Raw genomic sequence first — 27,474 nt, 5'->3', positions numbered from 1 at the left:
TTTCTTGAAGAGAGGAATTACATTTGCCTCCCTCCAGTCCTCAGGTATGACTCCGGTGGAGAGTGAGGATGCAAAGATCTTCGCAAGCGGCGAAGCAATCACATTTCTCGCTTCCCAAAGCAGCCGAGGACAAATCTGGTCTGGCCCTGGTGATTTGTCAATCTTAAATGTTTGTCAAAATTTTCAGCACATCAGCTTCCTCAATCTCTATCCATTCCAGCATGCACACCTGCTCCTCAATGGTTTCATTCACTACAAGGTCCTTTTCTTTAGTAAAGACAGAAGCAAAAAATTCGCTTAGGGCTTCCCCTATCTCCTCAGACTCTATATTCATTAATTAATTCAATTAAATTCAATTTGTTTGTATATCTACATGACTTAGGAACAGAACTGGGCCATTCACCCCTTCAGGCCGAACATAAACCTCTTAGTCATTCCCAATCCTGTGCTCGGTCCTGACCAGCTGCTGGTTCAGGCGTGGAGTGCCACACAAAAGAGGTTTCCCTGTAGGTGGGAACATCTCAACACACTAGCAAATCAAAACTTGGTAGCAATATTAACATTTAAGGCAATTGCTCTCAAAATTATTTCAAGAACTCAATAAAACATGATTGGAACAGCTTGTTTCTCGATTGATAATTTCATTCTGTACAGTGGGTCAACTGCATGGCATGCCAATCACTTCCTGGGCCACTGACCTTATTGAGAAAGTGCTTCCTGTAAGCTCTGGCAGTACTGTTGCATTCCAGCTTGTACCCAAAGGTGCTGGGACTCAGGCTCTCTACCACATCCTCCTCGCAGAAACTACTTTCGGATGATGTTGGGGTATTAATGGTATCCATTCCTTCAATCCAGTACCCACCAAACTGAGGGAGGATAATGGACTGATATGGCCCCGCTTTCTCGATGACCTGGATAACACAGTTCATTCCATTCGTTAATCCTCCGGTAAATATCTGCACCTTGTCCAGAAGCCCACAGGGCATTTAGCATTTTAATTCTCCTCTGAAGAATTTTACTCAAGGATATTTCGGGGAGATATTTGGTGATGATTACTGCCTGGTGGTCATTAATCTGATTAAGTGGACCCAATATCCATTGTGAAACCAGACTGATTTTATGAAAATAATCATGTGGTCTTTCATCCTCCCCACTATTTCACCAACCTGATGTAGCATGATGAATTTTTTTTTGATAGGGACACAGAAAAATACACCTCAGGCTTTCATTGCACAGGGCAATTTTTCTAGACAGACTGCAAAAGAGGGAGGTGTCCCAGCCCAGAAAGGAAACTTTTCTGTTTCACCCGAGGGAGAATCACTGGGGCTCTGGTGAACTTTGATCATTCAAGTGGATCCTATTCTGATCTTGTAAAATGCGCCCTGCAACACCCAATGAGGAAAATCTGGTCGGAAGTTGGGTTTTAGTTGGCCACTTTGCGACAAACACCAAAACTGGTGATCTGCTCAAAACCCAAAGATGCCAATCCTAAAGGTGAAAAACGGAATTAGTGATGTAAGAGGCTGAATAAGACTCAAACCCCAGTCAATGGATAATATTCCATTTGAAACTTTTGAGTGAGCTGAAGGCAAGGAGCAGAAGGAGACCATTTAGCCCATTGAGTCTGTGCCACCATTCAATGAGGTCATAGCTCATCGGATCAATCTCAACTTCACTTTCCCGCCTTATCCCCTTTAAACATTGATTCCTCACTGTTTAAGGGAGGGGATGAAATGCTAAAATCAATCAATGCCAAGATCTAGATCTGATGAAATACCTATGAATTAGACAGGTACAAATGTTGTGGTTCTGTTCGCTGAGCAGTAGCCACACACGCAGATGACAAGCAACATGAGTTCGACTGGGACAACACTACTATTATAGGACAAGCCAAACAGAGAACAGCCAGGGAATTCCTAGAAGCATGGCACTCATCCACAGATTCTATCAACAAACACATCGACTTGGACCCAATATACCGGCCACTACAGCAGACAGCTGGAACTGACAACCGGAAGCGGCAGAGACAAACCACTATAAATGCCGGAGGAAAGATCACAGAAGCACTTCACAGGAGGCTCCCAAGCACTGAGGATGTCACCTAGACAGGGGACGAAACGTCTGCAACACAAATTCCCAGCTCGGCGAACAGAACCACAACAAGAAGCACCCGAGCTACAAATCTTCTCACAAACTTTGAATAGGTACAAATACTTCAGGAGTACTCTCATTTTCTAACAGCAAGACTCTCTGAATAAATTCTTTGAGTATTTAAGATAGACTTACCTCATCAATACTGGGATAGGGGATGTAATCATCCTGGAAAACAAAACAAGCACATATATGAACCTGTGTAAATTGATGGCAAAAATATCTATTTAAAATCTCTGACACTGACAGTGTCCTTTTCCTGTCAACCTGCAGAAAGGATGTTGGCATTCATTGTTGACTGGGTATGTAAAACAAAAAGTGTAGCACTGGAAAAGCACAGCAGGTCAGGCAGCATCCAGGAGCAGGAGAATCGACGTTTCAGGCAGAAACCCTTCATTCCCGAAACGTCAATTCTCCTGCTCCTTGGATGCTGCCTGGCCTGCTGTGCTTTTCCAGCACCACACTCTTCAACTCTGACCTCCAGCATCTACAGTCCTCACTTCCTCCTCGCTATTTAAAACCCCTTGTGTCTTAATTCTGTGCAAGTCTTGCAACTAACCCAGGTGTTAAAACAGAAAGTTAGAGATTATCAACATAACCTAAACCTGACAAGGAAATGAGATGATTTAAAGGAGTGGGAGGATGTCTGTGTGTAGCAGCAATACCAACATTGGCCAACTCGTCTATTCTTGCATTTCAGATGCTATAGAATGGATGTCCTTTTTTATATAAAACAACTTGTCACAACTGATCAATGCTAAATGGGTAACAAAATTTACTGTTTTTCTGACCGTCAGGTAACTGCTCCCTTAGTGCAGCTACAAAACAACTTCCAAGTTGGAGCATGTTGGAGCAGAAGGTGGCAATTAGCAAATCAAACCTATTTTGTCATTGATGGAGATTAAGCACTTAACGCCACACATCTGCCTTTGCCTCATATTCATTAAGACCTGTGATTATCCAAAATGTATCAACCTCAAATTTAAGAAAACTAATTTGAGTAATTGCAGAATTGTCATTTGCAGAAGGGAGTTCCAAATTTTGTGTTGAGAATTACTTCCTAACTTCACTCCTGGAAGGTTTGGCACTAATGTTTAGACCATTCCTCTAGTCAGTGAACAATAATAATTTCAATCTAAAATGGCCCAGCAAGCCACTGAGTTCAAGGGCGATTAGGGACAGGAAGTAAACACTACCCTTGCCAGTGATGTTTCTGACCCTTGAAATAACTTTTTAAAAAATTAATTCCCTTTATTATCTTGAACTTTTCAACTAAATCATCTTTTACCTTCCTGGGATTACAACCCCATTTTGATTGCACTTTAAGGTCAGGTATCACTTTGGTAAACAGAAACCACACTCCCTCCCAATCCTTCCTAAGATGTGGTACATCAGAGGCGTTCATAATGTGTGCTCCCCAGTTTGTACCACATCATTCAAACAAAGTTAGCAGGAAACACAAGCCCCTGATATTGCTGCACCACAGCACTGATAGGCTGGACTGGCTACTTTCCTCTCTCACTCAGCAGGAAGTCCCACATCGGACAGCTGTCAGTCAATCTAATTTACGCTTGTGAAGACAGTGATACTTGCTATTACGTTGCACTCTAACAGATAGCCCCTTATTGTCCCCATCTCCCTTCCCCTCGCGGACTCCGTCCCATCTTCTCTCCAACCCTCATTCCCACAGCTCTCACAGAGGAGTCATGACCATTTTCAGGCCTTAAAAATAGGTCACAGTGGGAAAAATATTTGGGACGCACATCCTATGCTGTTTGGTGTTTTTTTGGTACTAAGCTAGGGGGAAGCAGCAGTCTAATAGCATAATCGCTGGACCATTAATCCAAAAGACCCAGGCAATATTCTGGGGACTTGTGTTTGAATCCTGTCAGGGCAGATGGTGGAATTTGAATTCAGTAAAAAAGAATTCATTGTTGATTGCCAGTGGGAATAAAAACCATCTGGTTCACTAATGCCCTTTGAGGAGGGAAAATGTCATCCTTACCTGGTCTAGCCTACAAATGATTCTAGGTGCACAGCAATGTGGTTTATTTTTAACTGCCCTCTGGGTAATTAGAGATGGGCAATAAATGAGGGTCTCGACAGAGATGCCCTCATGAATGAAAAAAATTGTTCCAATTGCTGTGACTTACTTGGGCATCAATACTTTTGAAACATTATGTTCCCTATTAGAGATCCTGTCATAAGTTTGGGCAAATACTCGAGTGTTGTCCAAATGTTAGAGTGATCCAGAGCTTTGTTGAATGAGACATAGACAATATCTGGTGCCCTCGGCACAGAGCAGATGCCTGAGTTTCCTACATAGCTACAGTATCTAACAAAGGATTCCTGGAGTCAGACTGGTATCACAATATTTAATTAAAAGCTACAGTGAATAACAAACCTTCTGCCTGTTGCTCTTGTCCTTCTGCTCATCAAATTTTAGAGTCTGTTGGAATCAAAGGAATGTTAAGGCTTATTTGGAAGCTATAAAATAAGTTTACAAGGTCAACCAACAATATACATTCTATCCTGTATCTCAAAGCCACGAGAACTACTGCAGGGAAGAAACACAGTAAGCTAGATAGTAGTGTGGCTGTCCGATTCACAAATAACTCAGCAGAGGCAAATTTTCCGTCATTTTCAGAGTATCCCCCTTCAGTCACTGCTGGGGATTGGGAACATCAAGAGTGGTGTATATTGTAAGGTTGGTGTTGGTATCCTTGCAACAGTCAGCTGCTAACACCCTGTTTCATTGAGGAGGTGTAAGACGATGAGTGGGAAAAACAATTATGTTCATCAATGGCCATCCTATCCAACTTTGGGTACTGACTTCCTCAACTGCTGGCAATACTAACTTCTCCAAGAATGAAGGGAAACAAAAGGAGAGATTCTCAGGCCAAATCTGAGGGGCGCTCTCCCAATATCCCTCCTCGTTCCAGGAGCGCTCATTTGCCATGTCACAGTGCTCATATTCTGTTGACTCTTCACTCATTCACACTGCCCTCTGGCACTACCCTCCTCTCAGATATTGTATTAAAGCAGCTGTTGATGGGAAAAAGGATGTGGATTGAAGTCAAGTGCAATGCTTATTCTGGTAACATGAAAAATGTAAGTCACCCAATCTTATTTCAAATAGGCCTCACCTGGATCAGCATTGGGACAAACTGTGCTTAAAACTGTGATCTTAGGAAATTCGAGAAAAATCATTATGCTGGGGAGGTGGGAAATGTTTCTGTAATTTCTCCCGTTTTTGTTCTGGGGAATGTGTCGATCCTAGCAAGGCCACATGTAATGCCCACCCTGCTTTCTCCAGATAGGTAGTTAATAGACTTTCTCTTTGACTCATTGCAATCTTGTTCCAACAATGTGTTCCAACAATGATGTTAAGTTGGGAACTTCTCACATTGGTCCAATGGTAATGAAGGAATGGTAATTAATGACTGAACCAGGTTAGTATACAGCATCAAGGGAACCCTGAAGCAGATGATGTTCCCCTGACAATTGCAAACCTTTTCAAATTCATAGAAGCAGAAGATCCCACTGAATTAGTTATAGTTTGAGTTTGGAAGTACTGCTTAAGCTTATGAGCCTGTTATGTAGCACCTGTGATTGTGAAAAACTTAGGTGATGAATTATTATTGTAGCCAACATATTTTGCCACATTAAAATATATTGACTTAACTGCGATTGTTCCTAACTCTTTCACAGCCAGTACAGTGAATGCTGACAACATTTGCTCTTACACATGTCCTGCATCAGTACTCAAGATGGCATATTTCTCTTGGAATGAATTGAAAATGCATAGCTTCTAAACACTCAGTCAGACTCCCATTATAACATGCTCCTGACCCTAGCTATTTTGGAGATTACTACAAGAAATGCTCCATTAATTTACAAACCAAGCACATGGCATGATCCAGTCAGGTGATAAGTTGCGGCATTAAAGCAAAGATTGTTAATGGTGTGAAACTGAGTTGTGCGTGCAGTGCAGAATGGAGTCAAATATCATGGATAAAACCTGATCATTTAATACTCAGGACTCTTAACAGTTGAGCAATGATCTACAAGACAGGGTTGCTGCATTCAGTCAGTTTTGTAGAAACATCGATTTTGTTTAACAACTGATATAAGATGATTAATTACAATACAATGTGATGCTGAACTCAAGCCTTGGCACATGACCAGCGTTGTTCTTATCTAGTGCTTTTCAACGTGAAGAGAAAGCTTGATCTCCCCTCGGGGGCTTCTTATTGGATTTCAGTCTTTGTTATAACACAACGAAGTGACAAAGTCACACTACACTCCCTCTCGACCTTAGTATCACCTCACGTCGTCAGTGTTGAGCGATGATTTGATTGTGCAAGATGCTAATCAATTGCTGCCCTCTCTCCAGTTCCTTGCAGTGAGCAAAAGGCAGGAGATGGTCAGGCTGAGGTAGAGTGACCCTGTAAATTAATCTGCTGTCAGCAAACTCATTTAGGAGGTGGGCATGTAGAAAATCCAATGTATCGGGTGATGCTATGACTTCCCCTGCTCCTTAGTTTGGCCAAAGAGGAAATTCTGTCCAGAAAACTGTAGCTTAATACTCGATAGTGCAAATGTAAGGATGGATAAATAACTTGGAGGGCTGTTGATTGCTTCTGGGAATTAGGGAATATTTTAACCGAACATATCAAATGGAAGTCAATGAGAGGGGAGATTATATACAGTCTGTTAAAGGAGCATTAGATGATTAAAAAGCTTTTCTTTGCTTGCGTGACAAGATTTTGAAATTTATTTCACAAATAAATTCTTATAATATATCCATACATAATACGGTGAGTTGCTACTCTGGGTGTTACCAGCAATTCCAGTACAATTTGCACTCAAAACTGCACGTATTTTGAAAGTACTTTTTCCTTCTCAAGTTTCCATTCAAACTTATTTGCCCATCAAGGCTAACCTCGACCATAAACCAATGCCACTGGACAGCTTTTTAAATGTATGTTCTTTAGAAATACTTTAAATAATCCTCAGATATATTTAAGAGTGATAACTTGGTAAAGGCTGACTCACACAGCGAAAAAATACTTGTAAACATTCTTTTAAATAACGTCGATCCACCAACCTGATTTTTAATTCTTGAGAATTGCTTTTAGAAAGTACAACATTATTATTTAGAGTTATTAGTAATAGTTGCTGAGTAAATTTTAAAGAAATAATTCAAAATCTTTCAAAATGTATCAATTAGGAATGTTGTGCCTGAAGGTTTGAGCTTAATTTTTGTAGCCAACTCAAGTTCTATGAATGCATGCAATGGCAAAGACTCCTAATGGTGATTACTAGACAGAGATAGTGCTTAACATTCTATTTTCTTTCATACTAATATTGCAGAGGATTATACTGAAAACATTGTAGCAGGAATGTCAGGCCACAATATAGACAGAAATATGATCCAACATAGAGGTAATGTCTATATACCTATTCATTAATTAGATGTGAACATTGCTGGCTATACTAGCATTTGTTGCTCATCCATAATTATCCGGGAGAAGGTAATAGTGAACTAGGATTTACAAGGATGTTGCTGGGGTTGGAGGGGTTAAGCTATAGGGAGAAGCTGAATAGGCTGGGGCTGTTTTCCCTGGAGAATTGGAGGCTGAGGGTTGTCCTTTAGGAAGTTAGTAAGATCATGAGGGGCGTGGAGATGGTGAACAGCTAAGGTCTTTTCCCCAGAGTAGGGGAGTCCAAAATTAGAGGGCTTGCATTTAAGATGAGAAGTGAATGATTTAAAAGAGACCTAAGAGGCAGCTTTTTCACACAGAGGGTGGTGTGTGTATGGAATGAGCTGCCAGAGAGATTGGTGGAGCCTGGTACAAGTACAACATTTAAAAGGCACCTGGGCGGGTTTATGAATAGGAAGGGTTTAGAGGGGTTTAGGGCAAATACTGGCAAATAGAACCAGATTAATTTTGGATATCTGGTTGGCATGGTGAAGGAATGGGGATCCATTTCTACATTAGGATGGAGTGTTGTTTGAAGGGGAATTGAAGTGGTGGCACTCCCCTTGTACTTGCTTCCTTTGTCCTTCTGGGTGGTAGCAATTCTGGGTTTGGAAGATGCTGCCAATGGAGCCTTGATGTGTTGCTGCAGTGATCTTGTGGATGGTACACACTGCTGCTACTCTGCGTCGTTGGTAAAGGGAGTAAATATTGAAGATGGTGGGTGGGGTGCCAATCAATCAAGCTGCTTTGTCCTGAATGGAATCAGCTCTCTTGAGTGTTGTTGGAGCTGCACTCATCTGGGAAAGTGAAGAGTATCTCATCAACATTTGAGAGAAGTTTCTCCTCCAATCATATGGCTATTCTTTCAGCCCGCCCATGTTTACTGAAGACAGGTGAACTGGTGGGCCAATCAGCAGCAAACAGAGAGGGGAACACCCTGGGATTGGAGAAGTAGTGCTTATCTGCATAAGGCTGGAAATGTTAGGGTATAGCACACGTTTGCCAGGTAGGGATGCGGAGGAGGGAGAGCACATTTGCCAGGCCAGGTGGATCAAGATCCCTGGGGTGAGGCAAGGAACAAAATGAATGGCCAGAAAGAAGGCAGAAGAGAAGCAAGTGGGGGTGAGGCAGGGCTATTGGCAAGGAGAGACTGTTCACAAAGAAATACTTAGCTAACTGGGCGTCAGGACAACCTGAAACCGCAGGAAACATAACATTGCAAATTGACGTCCTTTTAATGCAGAGTACGTCAGTCACTGAAAGAAAAACTTTTCATACAAGGCTACGGCTGTTGTCTTGCTCCAGTTTAAATACTGGGTGTCTGGAAATTTAAGCTTTCCTTGTGTGTCATGGCTTTATATTTAATGGCAGGCTGTTACTTATTGAGGATATTGATTAATTTTTCTAGTTTGGCTGAGTCTAAATAGTCAACACAAATGCAGAAAGTAATTTTACGACATGGTATCTCGCTTGTTAAGAGTTAATGAGAACAGAAAATCAAAAATTAGCCAATGAGTAAACTCAAGAAGAGTCCAAAGGGGGGAAAAAACGATATTTTTACCCTGGATGACAGTAGGGGGGTTCAGCGATGGTAATGATATTGAACATTAAACAGCAATGATTGGGTTCCCACTTGTTGGAAATAAACATTTGCCTGGCATTTGTATGTTTGTTGGCACTTGTTAGTCCAAGCTTGAATGTTGTCAAATCTTGCCACAAATGGACATGGACTGCTTTATTATCAAAACATAGGAGTAGCAAGTGGTGCTGCACTATGTGCAATCATTTGCAAATATCCCCAATTCTGATCTTATTCTGGAGCAAAGTGCATTGATGAAGCAGCCGAAGATGTTTGGGTCTAGAACATTACCCTGAGGAACTTTGTATATCGATATATATCTTTATGTGCAGCACATGGAGCATCGGAGGCTGAGGGGTGACCTTAAGGAGGTTTGTAAAATCATGAGGGGCATGGATAGAATAAATAGACAGGGTCTCTTCTCTGGGGTGGGGGAGTCCAGAACTGGAGGGCATAGGTTTGGGGTGAGAGCAGAAAAATATAGGGGAGACCTGAGGGGCAACCTTTTCATGTAGAGGGTGGTGTGTGTGTGGAATGGGCTGCCAGGGAGGTGGTGGAGGCTGGTACAGTTGCAATGTTTGAAGGGCATCTGGATGGGTATATGAATGGGAAGGATTTAGAGGGATGTGGGCCGGATGCTGACAGATGGGACTGAATTAGGTTGGGATATCTGGTCGGCATGGACAAGATAGACTGAAGGGTCTGTTTCCATGCTGTACATGTCTATGACTATGACATATACACTATATAAAATGGATCCCTCTTTTCCTGTCCTTACCAATATGTGGTGGCACACTTTTGCCACATAATCAGCATATAGTTTTGCCGATATAATGTATATCAATCTAGATCTTATCTCTCGGATTCAGAGGGTTAGCATCAAATTTTTCATAACAAAAAGAGACCAGCAGGAAGCAATAGCAATTTGTTAGAAAAAAATGCCAACTGAAAATAACCTCTGTGTTTCCAAAATGATTGAACTAGACACGGCATGGGTTTCAAATGATTTGGATGTATGTGCTTTGCATTGCTGTGGGATTTAATCTCCCGAATATAATACTGTAGTACTTGTCTCAATGCCCAGATAGAACACTTTTCTGTGTCCCCACTGTTCCAAAATTCTGTTAAAATGGATAAACTGTGAAAAGTACCTTGCCTTACTGTGCGCTCTCTGCAGAAGATTATCGCTTATTAACTGATTACAAGCAAACAGTATAAGCACGAGTGGGGGAAGTGTTAGCTAACTGTTCATTTTTGCCATCTGTGGGACTGCTGGATATGCATTGCTTGTACATCTTAAAAGGAACAGCAACTTCTTGGAAATTGAGGTATATAGTTCTGAAAGAGTTAATACCTGATTAAGCGCAGTAAACCCTGCCGATTATGATAAGGTCATGGGGACTTGGTCCGAATAGAGAAGGAGGTGTTCTAACAGTCTCCATAGCTAAGTCGGTTATGTTCATATAAACTGTAAATGGTTACAGTAACTCAAAAATCTTCAAATGTTTACTGAACTCCTTTAGCTATAAATTCTGTGAACATGACCTTAACCTCCACAGCTACCTGATGAAGGCACTCCAAAAACCAATGCTTCCAAATAAACCTGCTGGACTATAACCTGGTTTTGTGTGATTTTTAACTTTGTCCACCTCAGTCCAACACCGGCACCTCCAGGTCATGGATGAAACTAGTAACACTAGAAAAATGGTCATCTTAATCTGTACTAGATCACTTCAGGCTTGAAAGATCCCTCACAGAAATAGAATGTGTTTCCTTGGCTATTACCAGGTGCAGTGACTACACTGTGAACAATAAATTGTAAATGAAAAGACAACAAATCCCTCTCGTGGTTCTTTGATGAAAACTGAAACAGCAGCTCCTCACTGGTGGGGGGGGGGGTCACTGACTAACTCTGTCAGCTGATGTGTTAATTAACCTGACACACACAGGAGCTCGGGTCCCACTTCCACTCTTGGTGTGTGGTGAGCTCACTGATCTCAGCTGGGGAATCATTGGGGTGAGGGGAAAGTGAGGTCTGCAGATGCTGGAGATCAAAGTTGAAACTTTATTGCTGGAACAGCACAGCAGGTCAGGCAGCATCCAGGGAACAGGAGATTCGACGTTTCGGGCACAGGCCCTTCTTCAGGAATCATTGGGGTGAACCAACTGACCAAGCAAATACTAAGGGGAAGCAAGACAGAATAGAACAAGATTTACAGCTATTGCATAGTGCTCAACAGTATATGTCAGGGTGAAATCTGTATGCGTATATTTAAATGCACGCATTTATGAACGTTTATATCTATAAAGATTGGGTGTCTGTGTGTATCTTTGTATACATTTGCTTCTCTGTATATGAACCACATGTGTCATGGTGTTTGTGCACGTGTTTCTGGATGTGTGTGTGTGTGTGTATGTGTGTGTGTGATTGTGTGTGTGTGTGTTAATCTGTATGTGTGTAATGTGTATGTGTGTAATGTGTGTGTATGTGTGTGTATGTGTGTGTGTGTGTAATGTGTGTGTGTGTGTGTGTCCATATTCCAATGTGCATACGTGTGTTTGTTCACTAAGAGAGGAGCTTGGGTTTCATACCAACACTCCAGTCCGGTTCATTCTGTTAAGGGTGTGGTAGTAACTGAAAAGGGTCAATTTGTGTTAACTTCAGCCAGAAAAGATAAAATAGAACACAATGGCCGTGGGACCTTCAGATTATTTTTGCAGCATTTACCAGTAAAGGATTTCAATTGTTGGAGAGAGTAATGGGAAAGGCTTTATACGAAGGAGTGAAGTCTTGATCAAGTGTGAGTTTGAAAGGAGCAAAAGGGATGATGTAGTGTACACTGTGCAAGAAAGGGGTCATTTCAGGACAAGCTTTCTCTTGGGAATCTTTGTAAGGTGGCAGCACGGTGGCTCAGTGGTTAGCTCTGCTGCCTCACAGCACCAGGGACCTGGGTTTGATTCTAGCCTCAGGCGAGTGTCTGTGTGGGGTTTGCACATTCTACCCGTGTCTGCGTGGGTTTCCTCCCACAGTCCAAAGATGTGCAGGTTGGCTGGACTGGCCGTGCTAAATTGCCTATAATGTCCAGGGATGTGCAGGCTAAATGGGTTAGCCATGAGAATTGCAGGGTTACAGGGATAGGGTAGGGGATGTGTCTGGGTAGGATGTTCTTTAGAGAGTTGGTATGGACTCGATGGGCTAAATAACCTGCTTCCACACTGTAGGTATTCTATGATTCACTGCCTCTCTCCTCTACTTTAAAGATAGTCTTTAAAACAGTCCTTTCTGACCAAGCTTTTCTGCATCTAATCAAGTATCTACTTACGTGGCTCTGTGATATATTTCATTTTACAATGTCCCTGGCAAACCGCCTTGGATGTTTTATGATGTGAAATGTGCTGCACAGACACAAGTTGCTGTTGTGTGAGGCACTAGGGATTAGCCCCGTGTCGCAATTTCAAGATCCAGTCTTACGTTTTTGTCCTTTTTACCATTTGACTAAAAATGCTGCTTGTTACCATGACAGCACTGCCCAGATGTGGTGCGTTTCACATGTCCGTCAGCATCGGCCTATCTGAAAAATCGAAACCTATTTCTGGGTACGTTCTAATCAACCTTTTCAGAGATGTAAGGATTCTACATTATTACGCACCTCAGCGCAGTGGGACTTGAACCGGGATTCCTGGACAAAGTTACTTCTTTACAGTTTGTGTTGCACAGATCAGCCTTTTTTTAATAATCGATTGTCAAATTTATTGGTCTGCTCTAATCACATCGGTTAAATCTTATTGCAATTATGACTCTCTCTGGTAAGATAGACCAGTTTGCTCAGTAGTAGTGGGTCTTCAGTACAAAGAGTCACCTACCTGCATCTTATCCAGCATTTCAAAGAATTCTGTTGACTGTTGGGAAAGAAGAAAAACAGAATTAATAGATGCAGGCTTCAAAGTGAGGTTATCCCAGCAAGGATACAACTATTCTTCATCTTCCCATACATCAAGCTTTCTTTATAACTTCAACAGAGGGAAGATGCCTACCTGTGGAGTGTCTAATATCGGCAATAAATCAGAATCCTCACATGCACTAAACAACAGAATATCCACTTTATACAAAGGCTGGTGGCAGCCTCCACTTCATGAGCAGAGCCTTGCCCCTGGAAATGTAGATTTTCTCCTCAGGAGGTAATTATTGGGTGTCAGCTACCACTGTTTCTGCCAATGGCTGTGCTGAATGTTCAATCTCACATGTAGGCTGTGATCACCCATATAGGCCCTGCACCAAAGCTGTCCATATAGTTCCACTGCTCAGCTGTCTATATGTACTCTGGTCATCTGTGCATTTCAAAGAGACAATATTGTGGATACTGGAAATCTGTAACTAAAAATTAAATAGAAAACTCTGAGACAAGGAGTCAATGTTTCAGCTTGATGACTTTCCAGCTGAACATAAAGATATTCAAGGTTTAATAGAGTTTTAGTAAGTTCGTCAAGGAAAGGTGGACCTAAAGAGAGGGCCCTGTGATGGGGTGGAGGCCAGCAGGGTTTACAGGGTAGATCCCATGGATTTGGGCCCAGTCAAGAGGCCTTTGAAAAAATGGTGAGTGACATCAGGAGCCCGGGAGGGAAATCACAGATCCTGATACTGCTCCCTGTCAGAGACCCTGGTCATATCTGCGCCCCTCAGTCTAACCAGCAGTGGGAGCTCCCTGGAACCCCAGTCTCCAGGCGTTGGCCTCTGATGCACCAGGCCCTGGGTGAGACCAGCAACTTTGGCCTATTCAGCCCCTCCATTCCAGTTTCCAGTAATTTCCATTGGCATTGAGTGAGGGTGAGGATAACTCACTGTCACATAGCAATGCCGCCCATTGTTGTTTCTATTCAATGTCCATTCCAATTCCACCCATGCCCCCTAACCCCCAGTACCTTTGATAGAGTCAGGCCTACTCCATTAGTAGAGGTGCCTCAGGTAAATTACAATTGAATGTTTAAATAATTCATTTGCAAAGCAATGACTTTGTAATGTAAATATGAACATAGGATGCATAGCAGGGCTTGGCACCTCTCTATGAGGTCAGGATTGGTCTATATTTTAACTCCATTTACTCATCTTACCTTTACATTTTCTCCTCATGAAAAGTGATTGATCTCAATCATAAAAGTATTTAATTGACTCAGCATCAAGAACCTTTCGGGGAAAATGTTCCAGATTTTTGTGAAAGTTACATAGAGAAGAGTAGGTAATGCCTGTGAGAGATGGTTCTCCGAATGATCAGGATGCCCATTAGCAATGTTTACAAGCACACGGGATACAGTCAGAAATCTTCAGCGACTCCCACTGAGCTCCACACTGCGTAGAACAACATCTTCAAAGTGGCAGCTTTGCAGTGGCTTTTATCCGGGTGAACTGCTTTCCTTTGAAGACTTACTTCAAAGTGCTGGAGAGGTCGGTGTTGGGGAATCTCATCCTTGGATTTCGTGGTGGGGTCATCCACTTTGAAATCAAGAAAGATGAATCAGGGAATGTTCCAAATGCAAATGAGGAACTTTGGAGGGATTGAAGGATTTTGGCGTCCAGGAGCACAAACCATGAAGAGCCGCGAGGGTACCGTGAGGGTACAAAGGGCAGCCAAAAAACAAACAGGAACAGAGGACATTCAGCCCCTCAAGCCTATCCTGTCATTGGATCACAACTGATCTGTCTCTTAACTTCTTTTATCCACCTTTGCTTTGTAATATTTGATGCCCTTGCCCAACAAGATTCCGCTCATCTTAGTTTTGAATTTTTCAATCAACCCCCGGTGTTTGTTTTTTGGAGGTGGGGGTGACAGTTACAGATTTCTTACTCTTCATGTGAGGAAGTGTTCCTGATTTAACCCATGATAGCCCTAGCTCTGATTGTCCTGTTCTCTTGTTCTGGACACGCGCACCAGGGAAACAATCTCTTTGATCACTTTAAATCCCTGAATAAAATAATTGCTTTCACCACAAGAGGGTAGGAATTCACAAGGGAGAGTGAGATGATTCAATTGGACAGAGTTCTAGTTAAACTCCATCTGGAGAGCTGCATTCAGTTTTAAACCCCAGAGCTCAGGAAACATGTTGGACTTGGAGGGAGAACGGGGCAGATTCACTTCAGTTACAGAATGGCTTAAAAGGTTAAATGAGGAGAGCAGACTGCATTATACTTGAAGGACAGCACAGTACTACAGATGCTGGTGATCTGAAATAAAAACAGAAAGTGCAGGGGGAACTTGGCTTCATCTGTAGAGAGAGAAACAGAGTTGATGTTTCAAGTCAAAACTTGGACACGGGATTTAAAAAAAATTCATTCATGGGATGTAGGCGTCGCTGGCCACACCAGCATATATTTCCCAGCCCTAATTGCCCAGAGGTCAGATAAGAATCAACCACATTATTGTGTGTCTGGAGTCACAGGCAGGCCTGACCAGGTAGAGTCATATTGGACTTGAAACGTTAACTTTGCTTTTCTCTCCACAAAAGCTGCCTGACCATAAGACCATAAAATGCACGATCAGGAGTAGGCCATTCTGCCCATCGATCCTGCTCTGTTATTCAATGAGGTCATGGCTGATCCGATAATTCTCAACTCCACTTTCTTGCCTTTCACTCATAATCCTTGATTTCCTTAAAAATCTGTCTGTGACTGCTGAATGTACTTAATGACCCAGCCTCAACCACCCTCTGCGATAAAGAATTCCACAGATTCACTGCTCTCAACGAGCAGACATTCCACCTCGTCACTATCTTATAGGTGTGTCCACGTATTCTGAGATGATGTCATCTGGTACTAGACTCTCGCACAAGGGGAAACGACCTGTCCACATCTATCATGTCCAGTCCCCTCAGAATCATGTAGGTTCAATATGGTCACCTCTCACTCTTCTAAATGACCCACTGTCGTATTGACTTTTTCCAGTAGTTTCTGTTTTCATTATTGAAAGTGCTTGACTTGTGTTCCTTTGCAGTGAGAAGGTTTTCATTTATGCTTTCATGGGCTGTGAGTGTCACTGGCAAAGGCAGCAGATTTTCTTCACCCTTAATTGCCCGTCAGCAGGTGGTGGTCTGGTACCCTCTTATTGAGTGGCTCGTTAGTCTATTTTGGAGGGGCAATGAAAGGTTGACCGCACTGCTGGTCACAATGCCAGATTTCCTTCCCTGAAGGGCATTATGTGAACCATATGAGCTTTTCTAATTATCCAATAATTTCGGTCACCATCACTAATAGTTTTTGTTTAACGACTGATTAATTAAGTTGACCAGTTGCTTTGGTGGGTCTTGAACACATGAGGTGAATTTTACTGTCCCACACTGGTGTATTTGAAGGTGAGTGGCCAGGTGGCCATTTTCCCATCCATTCTCAACCTGTCTCCAATATTCCAGGGGGCAGGAAAGGTGAGAGGTAGCCTGGTTGCCTTTTGGCTGATTCAGTGGACAATTGACTAAAGGGTCTCATTCACCCCTGCTGCAATTTTTCAATCAGCAGTTTTGCAAGCCGCTGGTGGGCAGCAAGGGGGCATCTCTTTTTAGCGGGAATGGGGGAAGGAGGTGTGATGGCCTAGTAGTAGTATAACTTGAATATTAATCCAGACAGGCAGGTAATGTACTGGGGACCTGGGTTCAAATGCCTCCATGGAAGGTGGTGGAATTTGAATCCAATTTTTTAAAATCTGGAATTAAGAGTCTGAGAATGACCATGAAACTATAGTTGATTGTCAGAGAAATCCATCTGGTTTGAGGGAAGGAAACTACCATCCTTACCCGGTCTGGCCTACATGTGACTCCAGCAAGCCAGGCAACATCAGGAGGTGCAGAAGTCGATGTTTCGCGTGTAACTCTTTACCAGGAACCACTTGACTTCTGCATCTCCTGAGGCTGCTTGGCTTATTGTGTTCTTCCAGCCTCCTGCCTGTCTACTTTGGATTCCAGCATCTGCAGTTTTTTTGTCTCTACATGTGACTCCAGATGCACAGCAATGTGGCTGACTGTCAACTGTCCTCTGGGCAGTTAGGGATGAGAAATAAGTACTGGCCTAGCTAGTGATGCTTAAATGCCATGAATGAATTTTTAAAGATATCTTGTGTCCACCAGGGGCAGCCCCCCACAAGATGGCACCCCTTCGTACAGAACTCTCAGGTAGCTCCCCATTCCTGGCCTCCCAAACCTTGCTTTCCATTACCACCTCCTGTCCTTCCCCTGCCCACCTCATAGGGGTCTCTCAGACATGCTGTGCACAAAATCTTTACGCTAACCTGATGTCGTGATGGCATCTCTCTTCTTCCTTGGAACTGCCTGCAGTCCCAGCAATGGCCACAACACTCCTACTAGCGCTGTTGGGACCACAGAGGTGGTAAGATGCCAACCAGCTTTTAGCTCACACCCACATTACCACCTCCCCCACACCCCCCACCCCTTGCACACCTTGTAACATCCAATCTCCAGACGATCAGCCAGGACCTCCAGATTTCTTATCCAGCAGTAGTACCTAACTATTCCTTTACCACCTCCAAAAAAGGTGAACTGTTTGACTTATTTTTGAACTGATGCAGGCTCAAAACAGAGAAACCATCTCCTCTCCCACCCAAGGGGGCACAGGAAGCATATTGCGAACTCAACTGTTTAGAAATCAAGAAGAGTTTTTCATTAGAAATGAAGGATTATTCAGGCATTAGCTATGAGAGTCTTGGGGATGTCTGGTGGAATTTGCAAAATGACTGATACAATCATTATCCTTCAAACAATGATTAACACTCAGTTATGACATCAAGCATTCCCTGATCAGCTGTTTAACATAGGGAACATTCCAGTTAAAATTAAAAGCCAAAATTGCTGGACTATCTCCCTCCGGCTTCTCTTCTTGGTTTCTACATACTATGTTTGCACATCTGAGCAACTGTTCAGCAAAACAATTTGTTGCTACCTGAGTTTTGCAAGGAAATAATTTAATGTGTAACGGGAAGTCTGTACAGCTGTGTTTTGACTGGATGCACAACAACTCTCCGACATTGGCAAAATACTGTGGATACTGGAAATTTGGAATAAGAATAGAAAAAGCTGGAGGAACTCTGCAGGTCAGCCAGCATCTTTGGCAAGAAAAACTGAGGTAATATTTCAGTACTGTGACTGGAATTGGAAAAAGGTTAGAGCTGAACAACGTCTAAGCTGGTGCAGAGGCAGGAAAAAGGAGAATGGTCAGATGAGGAACGAAAGAAAACAATGGAAAGCGGGAGAGATTGACTATGTAAAGGGATAATATGTAAGATACGAGGGATTGATGATGAGGTCAGTAAATAACAAATGACCCTTCTGATAAATGGTTACAGTGGAGTAGCCATTATATACCAACTCTGTCTCTGTCTCTCTCTCTCTCTATGGATGCTAAGGATACTCTGAGATGTTTTTGGAAGTTTGATCCACTGGAATTAAAAAAACAATTTGATTAGGTTTGTTAACCTGGCCCAATCAGGAAGCCCTCGCCGATCAATATAAATGGGGGATTCTGGGCTTGGGTGTTCTTGGAGAAGGAGCACGCGGTTTCCACCAAGACCCTTGAGACTTTCAGGGAAAGGTGGGCACCGCAGGGTGTGGAGTGCACCCCTCCAACTCTATTTTGGTTTAATCCCTGCCCTCCCCTTCACTGTTTGCTCACGCAGCTTTGCCCTTTGATGTGAAGGGCACTGCTTGTCACTGGCCACTCGGGTGTTTCCTTTCTTCCTGGTGGTGGAATGTGATAAAGTTTTCTGCACTTGTTGTTCTTCACTGTGTCCTACACCTGCACACACACAACATGGGTGCTGGGGAATAAATAGGCACTAGCACTGTGTGGGATTTTGGGAAAAAAAGGAAAAAAAAGAGAAAAGAGAAAAAAAATATATAAACTGAGTATTAGAATCTCCTCAGTTCAGGGAACTAACTCTGAGCTGGCTGGCCACAGCCAGTGTACTGTGTGCAAGTAAATAAAAGGTGATTTGGTGACAGGATACCAGCCTCTGTGTAGTTATTTCAGTGCAGTATTGGTTTAGGAAGATCAGACTTGCGAAGATCATTAGCGGGAATGTACTGACAGGCTTAGGGAGGCTTGACTCCACATTGATTGATATAACAGCTGACCAATGAGGGAGTGGGCTGAGGCAAGATGACAATACCGACAAACAATGGTTCATGTGAACATATGAATTGGGAGCATGAGCAGGCCATTCAGCCCTTCAAGCCTGCTCTGCCATTCAATAAAATCATTGCAGATCAGACTGTGGTTTCAACTCTGGATTTCCACCTACCCCAAATAACCTTTGACTCCCTTGTTAGTGATAAATCAATCTACATCTGCCGATAAGAAAATTCAATGACAGCCCCTCCCACCTGGCCTCCATTAGTCTCTGGGGAAGACTATTCCAAAAATTCATGATCGTCTCAGAAAGAAAAAAGAATTTAAACTCCACCCTAAATGGGAGACCCCTTCATTTTAAACCATGGCCCCTGGCTCCAGTCAGGGGAAACATTCTTTCAGCCACCATTTTGTCAAGACTGCTCAGGACCTCAGTGAGACCACCTCTCAATCTTTTAAACTGCAAAGGATGGTGGCCCAGCCTGTTCAATCTTCCTTTATAATCCCTCCTCGTGCCACCTGCCCAATCCCAGTTATTAGCCGATTGAACCATCCCTGATCTGCATCTAACACGTTTATATCCCACCTTGAAGAAGGAGACCAAAATGTATACAGTTCTCCACAAGTGGTTTTAACGAGAATCTGCACAACTTTAGCAAAACTTTTACATTCCACTCCCCTTGTATTAAATGTCAACATTCTATTTGCCTTTGTGTGATGCCACCTCCTGGAATATGTTCAACCAAAACCGACAGTCCGTGAGAATCCCTCATCGTCTGCACAATCCCCCAATACCACAGCTATATGATTCTCTCTTTCAAAACATATTACTCATTCTTACAAGATTGACATGAGTCGATCGTTCAACTTCACAGATACGGTATTTGCCTGGTTTCTCATTGTGTTGACTTCTAGTACCTTTTTTTAATTTAAAAGGGTTTTTATTTTTTATAAAAGTACAAAAGATAATCTTATGGTACAACAACAATAACAATAAACTACCCACTATTCTACTTTACAGAACAAACCAAAACTATTGCAAAGATACTGAACCATCCTCCCACATTACAATGCAATAAATAACAGAAAATAACAAATTAAATTAACTTTAATTTTTAAAACTGACAAGCAACTGCCCTCCTCTTCCACTCCTATTAATGAATGTCTTACTTTTACAGAATCTTTAACTTTTTTTTTACCTTTAGACTGCAGGCTTGGAATTTCCACCCCAAAATGTCTCAGGTTTCCAACAGAGCCATTAGCAAATACTGAGTTCAGTATCCCAAAAGTTTACTCACTATTCTAAAGGGGAAAAAAAGGCTTCTCGGAACTGTTCCAAACTGGATCTGGTCTCAATTTTTCTGCTGTATGGGTGATTTCTTCTTGTTAAAGGAAGATTTACACTGTTAAGAGACAGATATTGAAATCCAGTGACAACAATTTCTTCCTTCTTAATCTGACAGGCAGACAAGTGGCACAAGTGTTTGCAGTTCCTGTTAAAAGGCCGATGTGCATCCAACAGGAAGAGCTGTCGCCTATTGTGAAAGTATTGAGTAAAATTGACGAGCCCTGTTCATGTGGTAGTTTGCATTTTGTTGCTATGCAGCCAGTGGATGGAAACATTCCTAATGAATCAGATTCATCAGTGCAGTGTGATCGAGTGGATAGTCAGGACTAGACTGGGTGAGCAAAAAGGACAGCGCATGAGCATTAAATTTCAACATAAGTCTCACATTTCACAGACTTGGCCTTTTCAAAGACCTGGAATGTCAAGTATATTGAAAATGTATTGAAGTTCCTCGGAATGGAACTTGGTGTGTTGAGAAAGTTTATTTTTGTCGCACTCAGGGTAATTTCCAAATTGAAATGTTTTATCCTTTGGTTGCATATCTGACATGAAATGTACGTTGCAAATATTAACACTATTGCAAAATTCAACTAGTCTCCATACCTGCCTGACCAAAGGTGAATGCCCGAAACGCCGACTCTCCTGCTCCTTGGATGCTGCCTGACCTGCTGTGCTTTTCCAGCACCACACTCTCGACTCTAGACTCCATACAGCAGGTTCCACCAATAATATATATTATGAATGAAATATATTTTTGAGGAATAAAAAACCTGGAAGATCATTAGGTGCTGACATTCTCCCTGTTTGAACACAAGGAGCAGGTTAAAGGGGAGGCTTTTCAGGAGAGCTGGAAACCTAAATGGTTTGAGAATTTTCCAGAAAACTGTTGGGACACCAGGACACTTAATAAAAAAACCTAACCAGTATAGAATGTCTGATCACCGTAAGTTACTGAGGAAACATTAATCTGATGACTTGTTGTAAGTGATATTAAAAGTCACATCAAATATGCCTAAGTAAATGTTCTCCTGTGCTGGGAATGGCAATCAGAGCTTCAGGAAGAGCAGGCACAACAGCAGCAGGACAAGAACCTGCTGGCCCTGCAGTTATAGCCAACCAGCTTCCTGTAATCAATTATGGGTGGTATAGTGCCTCAGTGGTTAGCACTGCTGCCTAACAGTGCCAGGGACCTGAGTTCAATTCCACCCCGGGCGACTGTCTGTGTGGGGTTTGCACATTCTCCCTATGCTTATGTGGGTTTCCTCTCATAGTCTTAAAAATATGCAGGTTAGTAGATTGGCCATGCTGTGTACAGGGACATGCAGGCTAAGTGGGTTAGCCTTAGGAAATGCAGGCTTACAGGGATTGGGTGGGATGGCCTTTGCAGGGTCAGTGTGGACTCGAGGAGCCAAATGAGCTGCTTCCACTCTGTAGGGATTCTATAATTAATTGTTGCTGCACTCAGAATGGCCGCTGTGCTTCCAACGTTACAATCCCACCTGCACTTGGGAGCAGCCCACTGCTCAGGCCTTGTTTGGCACATTTCAGAGTCACGTGATGAGGTACTATTTAAACACAAGTTCTTTATCATTACCAGCAAGCATTGATCCTCTAGGTTCACACACCCACAGGTTTTAGTTATTTGTTATCACCATACCAAGCATTCCTGGTGCATATCTACTGAGAAGATCAGGTTCAGGACGCCCACACTGAAAATGGAGGGTGATTCTGCTGATGTTTCACATCAAATGAGAATATGAAATATAAAAAAACACTGTTACTGGATGACTGAATGAAAAACTGTGCAGCAGGCAATTTGATAAGTTCCTTCTTTAATGCTTTGCCTGTGGTGATGGAAAGGCTTTAGGATAGATTACTGTCTTCATTATATACAGTCGAGATGTGGTGCTGGAAAAGCACAGCAGGTCAGGCAGCATCTGAGAAGCAGGTGAATCGACATTTCGGGCATATGCCCTTCATCAGGGCTTATTCCTGATGAAGGGCTTATGCCTGAAACGTCGACTCTCCTGCTCCTCGGATGCTGCCTGACCTGCTGTGCTTTTCCAGCACCACATTCTCGACTCTAATCTCCAGCATATGTAGTCCTCACTTCCTCCGGCCTTCATTATGTAGTCTGGTTTTCCAGAATGGATCACCTAACCTGTAACTATGCTGTTCAACCTCCAAGCTCTTAAATTCAATGTTCACAAGCATTGACAATGGAACAGGAACAGTATGGCACAGGAACAGGTCCTTCAGCCCACCTAGTCTGTGTCGTCCACATTGCCATTCTAAACTAATCCCATCCTCCTGGACTTGTTCTGTACCCTCTCTTTTTCCTGGCTGTTCATGTGTCTATTTAAATGCCTCTTAAACATTGCTGTTGTGTCTGCTTCGACCACCTTCTCTGCAGTGTGTTCCAGGCACCTACTATCCCCTCTGCAAAAAACTTCCCCAACACATTTCCTTTAAACTTTCCCCCTCTCACTTTAAATGTATGCCCCTAGTATTTGACATTTTCACACTTGGAAAAAGACTCCTCCATCCATGCCTCTCACAATTTTAAATTACTTCAATTCGGTCGCCTCTTGGCTCTAGCGAAAACAATCCAAGTTTATCCAACCTCTCGATATAGCTAATACATTAAAATCCAGGCAACATCCTGGTAAACCTCTTTTGCACCCTCTCTAATGCCTCCACATCCTTCACACAGTGTGGCAACCAGAACTGCACACAATACTCCAAATGTGGCCTAACCAAAGTTCTATACAGTTGCAACACAACTTGCCAACTTTTATGGTCAATGCCCTGACCGATGAAGGCAAGGATACTGTTTGCTTTCACTACCACCTTATCCACTTGTGTTGCTACTTTCAGGGAGCTAAGGACTTGCACCACAAGATCTCTCTGTTTAACAATGCTCCTCAGGGTCCTGCCATTTACTATATACTCTCCATAATAGCGATGTTAATTATTGCAATAGTGTTGAGATGAGACAGATTGCTATTTCAATGCCACATCTCTCATTTACCCTGACAGCAGAATCAATGTCGAAATTCTTTTTTCTTTTTTTATTTCAAAAATATACTTTATTCATAAAATATTTTGATGGTCTGTACAGTTGGTCATGCCATATATACGTGAACATTTGCATACAGAGATCAGAATTTATCATTTGTATATTATACAGGTCTGTACGTTTATCAATCATATGCCCATATATTTAGCTGAGGCGTCAGCAGAGCCCAAATGACTGCGTGGGCCTCCTGTTCTTCTCAGGCAGGCAGATATTACACGGTGGTCTTTCCCCATCGCGCCTTGGTGGCAGCTGCCCCAAGCTTCAGCGCGTCCTTCAACACATAGTCCTGGACCTTGGAATATGCCAGTCAGCAATCGACAAGCACCACTGCATTCCTCTCCAGACTTCTTCTGCACAGGCACATTCCAGAAGGAGGTGTTTGACAGTCTCGTCCCCCCCGCAGCCGCTTTGAGGGCAGCGTGCGGTGCGGGAGAGAGTCCGGGCGTGCATAAAGGATCTCACAGGCAGAGCCCTTCTCACCACCAGCCAAGCCATGTCTTGATGCTTGTTGAAATATATCAGACCAATGCAGAGTGCCTGATTCTCCACTGGAATCTTATGTACAGAAACCCCAAGTGTCAACACCATTTCTCACCCGCATCTGACTCAAATGGACACAAACATTTCAGATCTCAGCAAAAACCACTGATTCTAGCAAGAACAAGGAACCCAATTGTTTTCGGCTGGTTGAGAAAGACAGAACTGGAGCCTTTATTACAGTTACAACGTTTTATTTACAGAGACCACTATAACACACATGAACCTGCAAACCCAGCCAACCCTCTCCAGCCTGCACCTATATATAGAAGCACAAGTGAATCCCCTGGGGATGCCTACCATGTTAATATAACTAAAGACTCAAATAAACTACAGTTAGCTCTGAGATTTTAGGTGGGATGGGGTGGGTAGCAGACCTGATGTGTATAAGCCCTGAAGCTGGGGTTGGGTGAGGAAATGCGCTGGCAATACTAGGTTTTCCAATGTTTACCTTATCCACAGTGAAAGGCTGAGCCTCTTGACATAATGACACAAACTATTCTCTCCCTGCCATGATCTTATTGATGGACAGAGCAGCCTTGAGGGGCTGAACGGTCTACTTCTGCTCCTATATAATACATTTGCAAAGCACAGGTAACAGGCTGCAATCCCCTGTGTTATTCTACATGCCTCAAGCTCACCCCTTCTATCACTGGCAGTGCTTAAAAGCAGATCAACAGATGGCTGCTAACTGTTGCTTTGCAAAAGAACAGTGTTACAGCTGGTGCTGCTGGCACAGTGTGGCATGGGGAACAGCTGCCAACAGGGATAATTATATACAGTGCTGTGCATTAGTGCTATGAAGTAGTGATTTTTTTTAATGTCTTGGATTGTCCTGTCAATGTTACTTGCAGCAGTAGAACAGGAATGAATCCTGTGCCCCAGCACCAATGTGTAAAGATGGAATGATTTATTAGGGGGACAAGCTGCCTGAATTGCAGTTCTGGTGCCCAAGTCCCTGACACTTTGGAAGTGGCAAGGGATGGAAGTGCCAGACAGATAGAATTCCAGCTGCTGGTGACCTGGAAAATCCCAGGCAGTGACCTGGCGATCTGCCCCTCCCCAGAATTGGCAGCGTGACCATTCCCATCAAACCAAAGCTGGCCACCCAGTGCCAATCTGTGGCACAGACGGCACCGCATTCCATGTCCCCGTAGGTGAAATCTCATTCATCATAGTTTCTTTGCTTGAGACCGAACAGTTCCAATCCCAAAATGAGAGGACAAGACCTTGCTTTGCTCCAGAAGCAATTAATTAGACCGATGCAATGCAGGTCTGGCATCAGGTCCTGTGAACAACCCAGACACTAAACACATGCACTCACTGCATTCTTCAGCGTAGCATACATTTTTGAGTGCATCCAACTTCAGCAGAAAACCAAGGCTTCGCTCTGTCGTGTTGGTTTAAGTCGTGACATGGAAGGGTAAAGTCTGGAGACACAAGTGGCACACCCGACTCTACTCCTTATCGGTCTCCCTTTCCCCTGTGTCTGCTTCTTTCCCTGGAGATAATGGTGAGCTTTGATTTCCACTGCAGCCACTCTCTGGGAAAGTCGAGCTTTTGGAACAGGTTGGACAGGAAGCAGAGGCTCAAGCTGCACATCTGCATTCTTTCTCACCTCCTTGGCCCCCATCCAAAAGTCGACACAAAGGACCTGGGCTATTAGTTGGAGGCAGTTGGTTTGCAGGAGTTATCTCGGGGTAATTACATTCTAATACAGAGCTACGCATTAACAGAGCTTTGAAAATCGAACCATAACCTATCGAATAACGACAGGCAGGTCTGTGCATGTGCTGAAAGCCACAATTCATCACAGGTGTTAAACTGACCTGCCTTTCTTCACTTCACTGTCACAGCTCTAATAATTCACTGCAATACACATCATTTGGGTCAGACCCTTAAATGGGAGCCATGATGTGGAGGTGCCGGTGTTCGACTGGGGTGGACAAAGTCAAAAATCACATGACACCCAGTTATCGTCCAACAGGTTTAGTTAAAACCACAAGCTTCCAGAGCCCCCGCTCCTTCTTCAGGTAGCTAGAGAAGGGATTGCTTTCTTGTTCGAGGTGAAGATGACCATCCTTTCTCAACCTCATTCTCCTGTCTTCTCCCCCGTAACCTTTGATCCTGTTACCAATCAAGAACGTTTCTATCTCTGCCTTAAATGCACTCAATGACTTGGCCTCCATAGCCCTGTGCGGCAATGAGTTTCACAGAGTCACCAACCTCTTGGCTGAAGAAATTCCGCTTCTTCTCAGTTAGAACAGGTCGTCCCTTCAATGTGTCAGCGGGTCATCATCTCTCCTGCTGATGGAGACATTTTCTCCACATCCCCTCTATCCAGGCCTCTCAGTATTCTTTATGTTTCATGGAGATAACCTTCTACTCCATTTCGGGTTCCTATTAAATGCTGTGATATTATTCCTTCCTGTTCCATGAAGGACTGCATTCTACTGCTGGTCCTCTAGCCTGAACGTATTCACTCCCAGCTCCCTGGGATACTTTCTCATTGAGAATGCTGTAAATGTGGTGGCTGGAGCACAAAGTAACAAATTACACATCCTTAGCCTTTGATTTTCCATCCATTATGGTGCACTGGGACAAGTGCTGTGGAATTTCCTGACACGGCTTCCCCCAGTGGGATTAATTCAACTTCAGATTAGGAACCGTACTTCCACCCCTCAATGATACCTCGAATAACTGAGTGAACAAAGCAAGGACCACAGCACTTTCAGTAGGAAGTCAGGTTAGAGGTAGAGAATTAGTTCTGGGATCTATAAAGGGAATCCTGCACACCAAGAGATATACAGGCAGCAGTGCCAGAGATACAGATTTCAGAAAAATAAAATCGGCATTTGTATAGTGCCCATTGCAATCTCAGACTGTCTCACAGTGCTTTAATGCTAATGAAGATGGAGTAGGGGGTGATAGCCAAGGGGCTTTACAACTGAGTTTTAAAGTCAATTTCAACTCTGGTATGGTGTTCATAAAATCCCTACAGTGTGGAAGCAGGCTATTTGGCCCATTGCATCCACACTGACCCTCCAACACAGACCACCCCCTTACTCTATCCCTGTAACCCTGCACTTCCCATGGCTAATCCACACATCTTTGGACTGTGGGAGGAAACCCATGCAGACACAGCAGGGACATACAAACTCCACATGGATAGTT

The 27,474-nt window shown here is 43.2% G+C and overlaps 1 protein-coding gene across 11 annotated transcripts in view; it reads right to left on the bottom strand.

Annotated features, from left to right (window-relative positions):
• The window catches only part of rap1gap2a (RAP1 GTPase activating protein 2a), a 516,227-nt gene that overhangs the window by 53,203 nt on the left and 435,550 nt on the right, over window positions 1–27,474 (bottom strand). For 8 of the 11 annotated variants that reach the window (XM_043718315.1, XM_043718320.1, XM_043718319.1 and 5 more), the window contains 4 exons: window positions 13,081–13,116; window positions 4,556–4,600; window positions 2,287–2,319; window positions 699–911 (listed from right to left, as the gene is read on the bottom strand). In XM_043718315.1, coding sequence (XP_043574250.1) covers window positions 699–911; window positions 2,287–2,319; window positions 4,556–4,600; window positions 13,081–13,116 — 327 coding nt within the window. Of the gene's footprint in view, window positions 1–698; window positions 912–2,286; window positions 2,320–4,555; window positions 4,601–13,080; window positions 13,117–14,325; window positions 14,373–20,535; window positions 20,603–20,634; window positions 20,832–27,474 lie in introns of those variants that run through there. The other 3 variants (XM_043718326.1, XM_043718324.1, XM_043718325.1) reach the window with 3 other exon arrangements.

The sequence above is a fragment of the Chiloscyllium plagiosum genome, chromosome 28, assembly GCF_004010195.1.
Source record: "Chiloscyllium plagiosum isolate BGI_BamShark_2017 chromosome 28, ASM401019v2, whole genome shotgun sequence".
NCBI classification, from domain to species: domain Eukaryota; kingdom Metazoa; phylum Chordata; class Chondrichthyes; order Orectolobiformes; family Hemiscylliidae; genus Chiloscyllium; species Chiloscyllium plagiosum.
This window is presented reverse-complemented; position numbering and strand designations above follow the sequence as displayed.